At 45.9% G+C, this 14,405-nt stretch overlaps 1 protein-coding gene across 2 annotated transcripts in view; it reads left to right on the plus strand.

Annotated features, from left to right (window-relative positions):
- Positions 1–14,405, plus strand: part of Fras1 (Fraser extracellular matrix complex subunit 1) — a 422,683-nt gene that overhangs the window by 259,733 nt on the left and 148,545 nt on the right. For both annotated transcript variants that reach the window (XM_052735413.1, XM_052735414.1), the window contains exons 21-23: positions 5,583–5,735; positions 6,325–6,471; positions 13,691–13,837. In XM_052735413.1, the coding sequence (XP_052591373.1) occupies positions 5,583–5,735; positions 6,325–6,471; positions 13,691–13,837 (447 nt within the window). The remainder of the gene's footprint in view (positions 1–5,582; positions 5,736–6,324; positions 6,472–13,690; positions 13,838–14,405) is intronic.

Raw genomic sequence — 14,405 nt, forward strand, 5'->3', positions numbered from 1 at the left:
TTATGACAAAATAGACTCAAATGTCTCTTAGAAACATAAAATGATAGGAACTTTCTGGAAAGAAGTTTGTAATGCCTATTAAGAATTGTACATTGTTTTTCATGCCCACCATGGTAAAGGTGTGTGTTCATCTGGGTCTGGCATGTGTGAACCAAGGAATTAAGTTCTCTATCTCGGTTTCTTCATTTATCAAGGGGACAGGATGGGATGGAGTAGACTGTCCCCTCAGGAGAGATTTGCACTGTGGCAGTTGAGACAGTACCTAATTCGTGTTCAGAGGCCACAAATACAAGCTCTAATGATATTATTAGTTATACCCTCTAATGTTGTCCTTTAAAAATGATCGGGAATGCAGGTCAAGATTTATGCACAAAGCCATTTATTGTGGCCTTTAGTAGAAAAGTGGAGACAAACGTCCACTCTGTAATAAAAATGACCTTTTCTATTTGTTGACTTAAAGCTACAGTATCATGTAGTCCTTAAAAATAGTGTTGACAAAATGTCCCTAATGGCATGTGGAGATGATGATGGGTCTGAGTAGGAAGTGCAATGTGTCCACACTTCATAGAATCTCATCTGTGTGAAAATCTACATGTGAAAGTTTGTGTAGAAAAAGCATAAAGGAAAATAAAATGTCAACGCTAGTAGTTCTGAACTCTGGAAGGCATTCCTACAGTGGTTTGTTTTTTTGTTTATAGTCTGAGAAATTATTTTTCATATCTTATTCTATAGATGGCTTTGCTGTAAGAGAACTGAAATCACTGAATAGATTTTGAACACGGCAGGTCCTTCTTCTTTGCCGACCACTGCCACTCAGGCTGGAGCCTTGAGCCAGCTTGCAGTGGTGCCCGGTGGGACTGGCTGCTTGCAGCCCGATGTCCTGAGTTCCGTGTCTGCCCTAGGGCACAATACTTCTCTGAATGTAAGTCAGAACATTTGTATTGATCCTCAGGCTCCTGTTGCTCTGGTTTCTGGCTCCCTTCCTATATCATCAGTCATTCTGAGGTCTCCCAAGGAATTTTTTCTAAAAAGATTTTGACTTCAAGCTTATGAAAAAAAAAAGCCGTTTCCTAGATTTCAGAAATTTATTATTCTTTTTTCCCTTGGTTTAATAAAAATCAGTCAGCCAACCCTGATTCACAGCAGGATTCCACCGCATATTTATTTAAGTGGTGTTTTGTTGGGGCTGGTGGGAAGGCGTGGGAAGGGAGGTTTGGGTGAAGGGATTAATACAGGAACTCCCTCAGATTGTTGTTTTGAAATGAATTTATTCATAGGATTGGGTATTCAGTGTGACTTTTGGAACAATAGAATAAATACAGGCAGTGAACAAAAAGAGTTAGAAAGTCCAACTTTTCAAACTGAAGTAGTTATAATCTCCTGTGTAAGGCAGAGCTGTAATCTAACTTGGATGAATGTGACACTCTGGGCAACTCATGGTTGACTTTTATATTTCCAGATGTCATTTATTGATTTCTTCTTTGCCTCTGGGTATTCACTCTATCATGCCTTGTGATATGCCATGGGATTGATGGATGTCTTCTCATGGCTGCTTTAACAGGGAGCTCTGGAAGGGGAGCTGAGGCCCTGAGTGATTGCGGCCTGCACTCTTGAGCACTTCCCACTGGCTTCTGGGATCTGAATGCACACAGCCAGCCACGTTGGGTTTGAGGTTTCCACAGACGTGATCGGGAGGACAGAAGTTATGGAGGGGTGCATTAGTTACTTTTCTCTGCTGTGATCAGATACCCAAAAGAAGCGACCTGAGGAAGGACGGGTTTGTTTTGACTTTTAGCTTTTGATAATACTCGGAACAGAGAAAAGGCATGGTAGGGAGAGCTCCGTGGGGAAGATATGGTGGCAGAAATGTGAGGTATCAGAAAATGCTTTGTCTGTAAGCAGGAGACAACGGAAAGATGAACGCTGGTGTTCAGGCTTTTTATTTAGCTTATGACTCCAGCCTATGAGCATGGTACCACTCACACTCAAGATGAGGCTTCCCTCCACATTAAATACCCCGTATTGGTGGAAGTATTAAGGCAACTCCATGTAGTTAAAAGGGAGGTTTATTTTGTGGGGTAACTTACAAGTGAAGGGATAGGTAACAGGGTCTGGGAAAGGTGTAGCACAGTCCAACGATGTTCTCTAGAGAACTCTGCTCAGTCTACCTCCAGCATCTGGGATCCAGGAACCAAGAGAGCCGGCACATCCAGATCTCAGGTCTTAAGGGCTCCCTCTCGGCCCCACCTCCTAGGCATGACAGTTACTGGAAGCCTCAGTATGGGTAGTACTTCCAGGTCAAAGCTGGAACAGCTATTCACTACAACCCCCAGAGCAGCGGTTCTCAACATGTGGGTCATGACCCCTTTGGGGTCAAGCTAGAAAACACAAATATCTACATTATGATACATAACAGTAGCAAAAGAATAATTTTATGAGTGGGGGTTGCTACAACATGAGGCATTAGGAAGGCATTAGGAAGATTGAGAACCATTGCCTAGACAATCCCAGAAGTTGTGGCTCTGAATCTCAAGTTGACAATCAAGATTAAGTGTCACAAGGACTGTAATGAATTTCTGTTTATCTGTCCACTGGATCCATAGAAAGAGGACCCGACCAATGTCAGCTCTAGGATACACTAGGCTGAGAGGAGAGGAAGAGCTTCAAGGAGAAAGGCTGGTCAGAAGTGTTACATGTTGCGGGGTTTCTGACAGGATAACAAGGAATCCAGTCAATTTCGTCACTTAGAGTCCACTAGAGACCTTTGCAAGACAGTTGTGGAGGCTGAGACAGGACACATCAAAGTAGGTGTTAGGAAGGGAAGGGAGCTGAGTCATATGTTAGGGACTTTTTTCTCTGATGGAATATCTGACAGGAAGCAAGTCAGGGGAGGAAGGGTTTGACTTTGACTGGCAAATTTAAGGAGACCATGCATTATGGTGGGGGAAAACATTGCATTAGGTGGGAGAAGAGAACAGTGGCTTGCTCATGTCTGGGTAACCAGGAGGCAGAGAAAATGACCCTAGAAGCCAGGCTGAACTGTAACCTCAGGGCCTACTCCTCCGAAACCCAGCAAACCACCTCCTCCAGCTAGGCCCTCCTTCCAGAAGGTTCTACAACCTGGGAAAACAGCATCACCAACTGAGTGTTCAAACACAGGAGCCTGTGAGGGGCGTTTGACAACCCAGGCAGTCACAGGTGGTTAGGGAGGGACAGCGACACAAGATGTTTGTACAGAAATCCGGGGGGGGGGGGGGGCTGGAGGTAGTGTGCAGTGTGTTTAGGGGTTGGGTCAAGGATAGAGTGAAGAGGTTGGGGAGAGCACTGAGAACAGAATCCAGAATGTCAGGAGGAATCCAGTGAGGTGGGAAATGGGATAAAAATGAGTAAAGATAGATGTTCCCAGCCGAAAGGAACAAACGGAGGGCATGATGCACACGGGCTGAGTGACGTCGGCCAGAACACTTGGTGGGTGTGGTGTTGTGGTGTTTTGGAAGGAGTAGAGAGGGTTCCAGGATGGCTGCCGAAAGAGCAGAAAGGACTGTCCATGGCCCGACCGCATCCGGATAATGTACTGGATATGTATTTTGGTCTTCGTGCAAATGGCTTGCAGAGCTCCCCAGGATCAGAGAAATCAACGAATACCTGTTTACTGTATCCTCAGACTGCTTACTTTGTCCTCAGAGTGTCACCATGATGACGATTCTCTTTCATGTCCCTGTCTGAGAACGCTTCCGTCAGCTACAGCTGTTCTCTAGCCCAACCAAACAGCTGCAAATCTCGTCCACACGTGCCCAAACCCGGAGTACTCTGCCCACACTTGCCCGGAGGAGGACGAGCGCACGGCACCCCAGCCAATGGGGCCTTTTCTAGGTGTTTCCTGGGCTCCCATCCTCATAGAACACCGCCTTCATTTCCTCTTATTTTCTGAAGCATTTCAACTTCTTTAGGCATACCTCTAGGGTTGTGCTTCTACCCTATGAGGGCAGCACAGGATAAGAACAGAGTGCTTGGCATTATGCACGTCATACACAGCAGTGAGACAGCGGGTGTGTGTGTGTGTGTGTGTGTGTGTGTGTGTGTGTGTGTGTGTGTGTGTGTATGTGAGGGAACAGCCTCCTTCTCATATTTCCAGTAGTGCAAGCCGCCATTTCCTTGAGGGTGTACTGAAGGGCTGTAATAAGGATTCATTTGGCTCCTAGGATACCATGTATTGTCTCTAATACTGGCGGAAGGCTGCCTGCTCTGTGAGACTCCCAGGTTCAGAAGAAACCCGGGGACCTCGGTTCTGTGTGATGGGAGAAGAGTCGGCATTTTTGAAGAGGACCCTTTGACTTGACGTCTGGGCCAGCAGTAGTGGGTCTCTAGAGCAATGGTCTCACGCTGGTTGGAGTGCCGCACAGGGATGAGATGTGCTTCCTGTGCTGAGAATATTTGTCGATGACCAACTGCTAAATCAGCAGTTAACATTTCTCCAAAAGCGCAGGGGCCAGATCTCTTCTAGCTGGGATCATGGATGCCATCTGTGTGGCTGACATGGGCTTTTTTTTTTTTTTTTTTAAGAGCCAATGTGGCCCAGATCACTATCATGACTTATAATGCCAAGAGATGAAACAAGACATCTGAACCCTGGTAGGGTATGAACAGGTGCAAACAAGTACTTAGCGTGCCCTGGGGAAAACAGGGAAAGGGCCTAAAACCAGAGTCCTTTCTTCCTGTCCTTCACCTCAACTGTTTTCATTTTGGTGGTGATTAGGATCCCCAGGTTTCCTCTGCCGTCTAGATGAAGGATTGCGGACGAGACTCTGAGGGTAATTACCACTTGAAGGCAGAGCAGAGGAAGTGTTCGCCCACAATGGAAGCTGAGCCCAATCGAGCTCTTTATTAAAGGATGACTATTACATGAGTGAGAACAAGGGAGTGCGGGCTGCACACGATAATTTGTTTTATGGCTTTAATCACAGCTGGTATGACAGAGCTGCTGAGAACCAGCTATCAGGTCATGAAAATGATTTTTCCACTCACGGCCCATCGTTATAATTCTATCTTCACTTAAAGACTAAAATGTTCAAGCAACTCAATCCAATTATCTGCTAACCTCACTCTCCCCATTTTGAAGGCTGACGGCCGCGTGCTGGCTCTGAGCTGTGTGGAGGAGTCCCTGTGGCAGGCTGGGGAGCCTGCGCAGTGATGAGGACTCACAGCCCTCAAGGGCTCTTGCTCCTGGGGGGAGAAGTTACACCTTCTGATCTCGCTGTTCCTGGTGGACTGACAGTTCTCTCTACCACGTCAAGTATCTGTCACACGAAGCCCCTAGTACTTGAAGGTCGTCCAATTGGAAAGAAATGAGAACTCAATTGCCACTGCTGGGCCTAGCATTTACTAAAACCATTTTCGAAAAACCTCGAGCCCACGATCTGTACAAGCTCTCAGCTTCGACTTTCCTGGGGTGCGGCCTCTGGGGCTCCTCTCTAGATGGCTGAGCTGCGGCTGTGGTATCGAACCCCCTCTACCCTGTGGTGTGCTGATTAGACCTTGGCACGTGAGCATGAGTGCTTGATTCTCTCCTCTTCCCTCTCCAGACTGCCATCCTCTGTGCCAGCGCTGCGTGGCTAACCTCCACGACACAGGTAGTGTCTGCCTAAAGTGCCAGCATGCCCGCCACCTGCTGCTGGGGGATCACTGTGTTGCTGACTGCCCTCCTGGACACTATGCAGAGAGGGGCACTTGTCAAAGTGAGTAAGCGCCGGACTGGTGGGGGATGTGGGGTGCTGAGGAAGTTCTTTTGGCATCACAGGAGGCTTTGGTGTCTCAAAGAGAAAGGAGGCTGGAAGCATGGTGCGGGGCTGCAGCCTGGCCTGGCAAGTGCCCTGTTTGAAGTCTTCATCTCCACATGGTGCTCTGGGGGTGCCTTCGTTGCCTCCTCACTGCTGGCACAGAATACCTGGAACAAGCTAAGGAAGGAGGAACTTACTTTGTCTTTCAGTTAGAGGTTACGGCCCCTTGTGGCAAGAAAGTGGGGGCAGGTTGCTGAGCTTGAGGCAACCGGTTTGGCTGCATCCCCACCTGGGAAGCAGAGAGAAATGGATGCTGCAGGTGCTCCCTTTACGTTTTCTTCTGTGGTCAGCCCAGGGCCTCAGCCCACGCAATTTAGACTGCATCATCCCACCTCACTGAGCCTAACCTAGAAGCTCTGCCACAAGCATCCATGGAGGTTTGTCCTCTGTGAGAGTCTAGAGCGTGGCGGGTTGACAATACTGAATGTCACTGGGAGAGCATCCGGGTTCACCTGTCGGTTTCACATGTGTCTCTTTCCCTTTGTAGGATGCCATTCTTCCTGCAGAAGCTGCCAGAGTGGAGGGCCTTTCTCCTGCTCCTCCTGTGACACTGGGCTGGTTCTGACCCACCTCGGCACCTGCAGCACCGCCTGCTTCCCCGGGCATTACACGGATGATAACCAAACTTGCCAGCGTAAGTTTCCTGAGCTGTCTCCCCGCTGCCCTTCTGGGCCTTTGGACAAAATGTGAAGTTCTTGCTCCCACCTTCTCCCCCAGGAGCCTTTATCTCATAAAAGAAAGGAAGCTAATCTGCAAAGGCAGTATGGATATCATTAGCAGACTGTGGCTTAGATAGCAGCCCCGTTGAAGGTGCTTGTCTTTCCAAGTGGTGGCTGTGTGATCTTGGGCAAGTCATTTAACATCTCCTTTTCAGTTATCTCCTACAAAGTACAAGTGTCGGTCCATTTCATCTTTATGATTATCTGAACAATCCAGCCCTTTGACCCCAGGCAGTAAAAGGAGCATGGTTCATGGTCAATGGACCAGCACATCTGTGATTTAATTTATCTTTTATCTTTATCTATTGGTACTGGCAGCGTGCAAGGTGTCACACATAAAATAGTTCTGCTTCCTCACGAAATACTAGTTATTCTGTCCTTGTACAAGAGTTACATGTGGAGATGTCATCTCAAACAAATATGGTTCTAATTAAATACACTGAATCAGACATAAAGACTTTGGATATATTAGAGAACTGGTCTGGAAAACGATGAGGACATTCTTCACAGATGAAGGAGCAGACAAGGACTGAGGCTGCTTACTTTATTTCAGTCACTGAAAGTCACTCAAAAACCTGTCATCCCGGGGCCGGAGGGATGGGCTAGCAGTGGTAAGCACCTGCTGTTCTTGCTAAGGACCTGGGTGTGGTTGCCAGCACACACATGGAGCCTTGCAACTGTCTGTTACTTCATTTCCAGGAGATTAGATGTCCCCTTTTGGCCTCCACAGGCACTGAACACATGTAGTACCCATACATACATGCGAGAAAGCCCTCTATAAATAAAATAAAAGCAAATAAATCCTTAAATATTTGTTATACCTTTGAAAATCACTATGAATAAATACAGGGGTGATATTTCCACTTTATGTTGTAGGAATTCTCATGTTGAAGGCATTATAGACTAGTGGCTTTAGGGAGTCTCTAGAGTTGGGGGGACTCTAGAAGTTTAAGTACTAATGCCACTTACCAGCATTATGCCCCTAAGCAAGCCAATTCAACTTTTTTTAATTAAGAGATTTTCTATTCATTTTACAGACCAACAACAGATTCCCCTGTCCTCCCTCCTCCTGCCCCCCAGCCTTCCTCCCCAACCCACCTCCTACTCCCACCTCCTCCGAGGCAAGTCTTTCTGTAAAGGGGAGATGTCTCGGTTACTTTCTCATTGCTGTGATAAAAATAGCCTGACAGAGGCAACATAAGGGAGAGAGGGTTGATTTAGGCATACTGTTCCAGAGGGACACGGTCCATCATGAAGGAGAGGACCTGTGGCAGGCAGCCAGGTCACGGTGGTGGGAACAGAAGGCTGGTTGGTTGCATCGCGTCCACATCCAGGAGGCAGAGAGTGAACAGGAAGTGGGGCCGGGCTGTGAAATCTTAAGGGCCACCCTCAGTGACCCAGTCATTCCAGTGAGGCTCCACTTCCTAAAGTTTCCGCAGCCTTCCCAAACAACCGCCAGCTGGGTACCACACATCCACACGTGTAGGCCTATGGAAGTCATGTCTCACTCCAACTGCAGTGGGGGAATTCGAAGTAGCTACATCCTAATACTGTAGCACTTAACGCAGACCCTAGCGGAGAGTATGGTTTCCTGCACCACAGATGAGTTACTGTTATGATGTCCATCAGGAATGAAAAGCTAGCCTTTCAATAAAAGATACTTTTATAGATACAGGCAAGAAGAACACTACCACTTCTAGTTCACTGAATTTTGCATCATCTCTTGTAGTACTAGAGATAGGAACTTCTTCTGTACCAATGGGAAGATTTCCTCATATTTGTAACAAAAGCTCAGCTTGGTATGTATGCATCAGCTGTCTGCCAGGACTGGCACATTCTGTAATGTGGCTGAGGCAGGAATGAAATACTTGCACTGCTATTCAAGAGCAAGAGAGCGTTTGTTGGCGGAGAAATGGTGACTTGGATTTATGAGGCTCTCCATAGCCTCAGAATCACAGAAGTAGAAACACAGAGGAATCAACAGGATCCCTTGTGTGAAGTATGGGTGACGAAAGCACGTTGCGTTGCAGTGTGTCTCCCCGGGGAAGCCTTCCCCGTGCTGCAGGGCAGCCTGTGCACAAACGGCCTTGCTACTGTGGAGAGGGGATCTCTTGGAGCATTTCCATTAAATCCGGACTCTCCTAACTCTCATCCTCAAGTTTCATTCTTTGCTGTAACTGACTAAAATATGCCCCTAAATTGGGCTGAGTTTCTGTTATGTGAAAAGAAACAAAACAGCATCAGCAACGGCCCTTTGTAGCGTTCATTATTACAGGCAATTATACCGTGCCACGGTTTTAGAAACCGTGTGGTAAAGGGCTTTTGAGGAATTGTAACCAGCATTCTGGGAAGCACTATGTTGCTAAAGAAAGTCTGGCCTGGGGAACTCACAAGATTCTGTCTTAAGAATTATTTAGGAAGTGTATTCTATTAGCCCTGGAATTTAAGAGTAACCAGATGAGATAGGAACGTTGATAAGTAAACCGCTCAGTACTTGACCCATATTGCTTTGGGGTTGAAGAGCTGCAGAGTACCTGAGCCAGCCTTAAACCCAGAGCGGGGACGGGTTAGGGAAAGAAGCCAGCTCCCCTTTTGGGAGCAGTGGTTGGCCTGTTTTTTTCTGACTGGCTGTAGAATTTCTCGATGGAGCAATACAGAATAAGCCCCCTCCCTCGTTTACATATTTACCTTTCAGAGTTTGTGATTCCATCATTTCTCCACTGGACTTCGTTTGGGGCAGAGCTGGAGCCAGTGGAGTGTGAAAGCTGAGGGGTCGGGCATTTTTCAGACCTGAGTTGAGTTGCATATCAAGAGAGACCGTGAGGTCCCTCACTCACTGATGAAAGACACTCGTATCTGCTCCCGTGATGATTTCTGAGGCTAGTATCTCAACCCTCAGAGCTGCCTCGGTTTCTCTCAGTGAGGTCCCGCTGGTATGGCTGCATCAGGATGCACCTTTGTGTAGTCTGGATATATGATGTAGGGAACACCCAGCCACAAGCATCTTCAGGTGAGGGAAACTGAGGACCAAGAGCCCGTGGCATGTGTGGGACGACCATGTGAAGAACAAATCTGCATGACCATTTGCGGATTGCCTGGGAAGGAAGGGGAGGAAGCAGCTGAAGACAGAGATGGGTGGCCACCTGCTCCTTGGTGTGACATGCCGCATCCCTCCACATTCTCCATAAAGCCTTCTAGGACTCAAAGCGCTCACCATAAATCGACTTCTTTTGGTAGTCACTAAAGGGGCTGAATTGTGCATTAAGGTCCCTGGAGGAATGGCCAACTGAACAGAAGATCAAGGAGCGTGGACACAGATGGCAGTAAGCTGCATCCAGTCCTCAGAGATCACGGTAGGGGAGCAGCTTGTGCGCCCAGGCAGAGGCACTGGCACTTGGATCTCACAGTGCATCCATCCCCTTGTCAAGTAGGAAGGTCCAAAGGATATTTAGGAGTGTGGAGGCTTCTCAGCTTAAGCTTATGCATGTCAGTATCTTTGGTGGCCGTGTTCCAGTTTTAATTGATATTAAGCCTTTGATCGACTAAATAGGTCAGGTGGTTTGCCTGTAGGAACCACTGTCCAAGCCACACTTCTCATCCTGTGTGCATTCACTTGGTTTATGAGCGTGAATGTGTGACTTTTCTTTCTTTCTTTTTTTTAGTTTATTTTTTGAGATTATCAGATAATTACTTAATTCCCCCTTTCCCTTTCCTCACTCCACACCATTCCACACACCCCTCCTTAATCTCTTTCAAATTTGTGGCCTCTTTTTTCACTGATTGTTGACATGTATAGATGTTGTATACAGGTGATTCTAGATTTTGTCAAATTGGCAATTACCACTAACCATGATGACTCATGATCAGTGTCCTTACCGACCCTTTGAGCTGTGGTATATGTCACACCCTCCCTCTTGTTCAGGGATGAATAATACACACCATATGTAACCACAGTCGGTGAAAAAAATTAATGCTTTGGACTTCCTGATGAGATCCAAGTACATAAGTACACACACACACATATTCCTGAATACATGAGTATAACCTGCTCAGTCTGTATAATGTTACTTCCATGTGTGACCTTTCTTAAGTTCTGCTTATTTTGCTTGATTACTTCAAATTTATTTCCTCTAGTTAAAAAAAAAAAAAAAAACTTGATTCTTATTGCTCTAATTGTAAAACATAACTGGACATATTCCTCATATTGGTATAAATGTGGCATATTAAAATATCACAAGCCATTAGTTTCTTTGAAGTCATTATTAAAAATACTGATCCAATAAAACCTTATATCTTTGTAGCTAGAGTTTTCCTGCCTGGCCCACAGTCAGGACAAATTTGTCACCCGCCAGTCCCACAGCCGCTCAGACCCAACCAAGTAAACACAGAGACTTATATTGCTTACAAACTGTATGGCCGTGGCAGGCTTCTTGCTAACTGTTCTTATAGCTTAAATTAATCCATTTCCATAAATCTGTACCTTGCCACGTGGCTCGTGGCTTACCGGCATCTTCACATGCTGCTTGACATGGTGGCGGCTGGCAGTGTCTCCCTCAGCCTTCTGTTTTCCAGAATTCCTCTCTCTCCTTGTCCCGCCTATACTTCCTGCCTGGCCACTGGCCAATCAGTGTTTTATTTATATAGAACGATATCCACAGCATATCTTGATCACTGTAATATCCTACTAGGAAATCTTTTACCAAATTCAAAAATATACCAATCAATTTTGAATATGCAGCTCAACTTTCTTCAAAGGTATCTACAGTTTTTGGTTCTATTTTATCTGTGTGTAATGTGTGTGTGTGTGTGTGTGTGTGTGTGTGTGTGTGTGTGTGTGTGTGCACGCGTGTGCATGCATATGATCTTATGTGTTCTTGTGTGCACTTGTATGTTCATGAATGTGTGTGGGTGTGCCTGTGGAAGCCAAAGGTCAATGCTGGATACCTTCCTCAGTCCCTTTCCACCTTGTTTATTGAGATGGAATTTCTCATTGAACCTGGAGCCTGTGAGCTCTGGGCATCCTTCGCCTCTGCCTCCCCAGCACTGGGGTTACAGGTGTGCCCTGCCGAGCCTAGATTTCGCATCCAAACTTGGTACCTCCTGCTTGGGCGGCAAGCGCTTTACCCACTGAACCATCTCTCCAACCCCTCCCACACCTCACCGTGCATCCTTAAGTTTATCTCAGGCATCTTTATTAAGTGCTTTGCTGAAATCAAAATTGTTTCATAGAAATTCTAGCCATAAAAAAAATTTAGTCCATATAAATTTGCAACAGATAAAATATTCTTTTCTAATTATTCTAAAATATCTGTTTGAGAATCCAACCTAGAATTTTCTTAGCACCCCAAATTACAAATCTTCATATTCAAATGAATATTTTATGACAGTAACTTTCCCTGTAGGTAAAACAGGAGTATTTAGTTCCTTCTATTTTGTAGGAAAGTAATTTCCCTGAATTGTGTTGCATTCTTTGATATGGATAGACCTAAAATGTGCAGTAGATCACTCTCTATACTCAATACTCGTTCACTCTAAAATATGCTTTGAGTAAATTTTAGAATGAGGCAGAGGTGCTGGGGTGTGTGTGTGTGTGTGTGTGTGTGTGTGTGTGTGTGTGTGTGTATGATATATTAAAATACTTGGCTTCTTTCTTTTATGTAACAAGTATTTATTGAGTATGTCTTACATGATAGAGAACCAGCTCAGTGATATGGAATATTTAAAGGAATAAAACAAAACTGGTCTTTGATTTCCTGAGTCCCATAGCTTAAATGACACAAATATCAAAGAAACAATCTCTTGAATAAACACTGTTGCATATACCAGGAAGGAAATACTGTGGGTGCTATAGAATTATGTACCTAGGGAAGCGTTCTAGATTCCAGAAGGATTCCAGAAAAGCTTTCTGGAAGGCAAGGCAGATGAGTCAGAGTTAAAGAGCTGGTGGTTATATAAAGGCGTAGAAGGGCGGAAGGAAGGTGGAGGAAGAAGATTTGTAGAAATGCTGACCAGAAACTGTTTAGGATTTAAGAAAAATCAGGAAAATATTAGAAAAAGTAGATAACAGGAGAGTGTTTGTAAGGGGGTCAGACTAGATACGGGAAAAACAGGGGCACTATATGAGAGTACTCCAGCAGGGAGGACGGTGTGAGAGTACTCCAGCAGGGAGGACGGTGTGAGAGTACTCCAGCAGGGAGCACTGTGTGAGAGTACTCCAGCAGGGAGGACTGTGTGGAGTACTCCAGCAGGGAGCACTGTGTGAGAGTACTCCAGCAGGGAGGACTGTGTGAGAGTACTCCAGCAGGGAGGACTGTGTGAGAGTACTCCAGCAGGGAGGACTGTGTGAGAGTACTCCAGCAGGGAGGACTGTGTGAGAGTACTCCAGTAGTGATGATTCGTGACAGTACTCCAGCAGGGGGATAGTAGCCTGGGTTCATCTCCATATGTGGACATGAGAAAAGCATGAAGTTTCTAACGTTTTGTTGGAGAGTTTAAACACCGAGGATTCAGTGACTAGCTAGATGAGGGTGGACGAAGGAAAGAATCAGGATAGACGCCACGGTTTCCACCATGGATAACTGAGTAGAAGGAGCAGTGGCGGTTGTTGGGCTGCAGAAATGAAAGCAGACCAGTTTGTGGCATGCCCCAAATGCATCAACGATGTGTCTGGCTGCGGAGAGTTACAACTGGGTGAGCCAATAAACCAGGTCACGTCCAAGTCCAGTGTCTTAAAATACAGGATTTCACAATCTCCACCATAAAATTGTCACCTAAAAATAATGTGTCTGTAACATAAGTGATGGGAGGGGGCTTAATTTCCTAAGCAATGCTCAAATAAAGCCACTGGTCTTCGAGTCAGTATGAACTCTGTTGCTAAATCACATAACAATTTAGGTATGGGACTCTGTCCTTGGATTTATATTCATCTCTGAGACAATGGATTACCTTCTTCTATTTTGGAAAATAAAACTGGTATTTTCTGCATCTGTTGCTCACAGAGGAAGGTTATGGGCCATAATTAAAGGGCAGGTTGGAGCGGGGCTTTTTTCTGAGGCGGCATCTGTCCAGCTTTGCTCAGTGCCTCCGTATTTGTGGTTGTAATCATCTGGCCCTTTCCCTCTCCTCTGCACTCAGCATGCAACACGCATTGCAGAAGCTGTGATTCACCGGGCAGCTGCACCTCCTGCCGAGAGCCAAGCAAGGTCCTGCTCTTTGGAGAATGCCAGTATGAGACCTGTGCCCCCCAGTACTATCTTGACATCTCCACCAAGACTTGCAGAGGTAAAGCTTTTCCTGAGCTGTGTGAGGATTCTTTTATTCAGGGGTGTTCCTTTACTCCACCTCATCATAGGCACTTTCATCAGATGTTTCCCACTTTCTGTGAGGATGGCAACAATGATGTATGCATGCGTTCATTCATTCATGCATTTATGTATCTGCTAGGCAAATTGTTTAAGTTCCTTCACATCGCCCAACACTGTATCTGGCGTTGGTAAATAGACAGAGGTAGCAAATGGCAAACAAAATCTTTACTTGTATTTGTTCATAGACGTGCTTTGCTCGGGCCATCTAATGTCCTGGTGTGTTGAAGTTTTGATTATCTCTTTTCACACCAGAACATATCACATGTAACACTTGAGATTTTCCATTTCTTTTGAAAAATCCTGAAATCTGATCATGGTAGAAATACATTGCTGTAGTACAGCTCTAGGTTAGATCTCACAGCCCCCAAGCCTGCTTTGCCACAGTCCCCTCTGGTCCTCTCTTATACTAGGGCTCTTTTGAAGATGTCCATTACCTCCCTGGGCCTGTGAGTGTTTGCATTTGCTACCCTGATTTGCTTGACTGT

Source organism: Peromyscus californicus, unplaced genomic scaffold (assembly GCF_007827085.1).
Source record: "Peromyscus californicus insignis strain IS unplaced genomic scaffold, ASM782708v3 Scaffold_13__1_contigs__length_99412109, whole genome shotgun sequence".
NCBI lineage: Eukaryota > Metazoa > Chordata > Mammalia > Rodentia > Cricetidae > Peromyscus > Peromyscus californicus.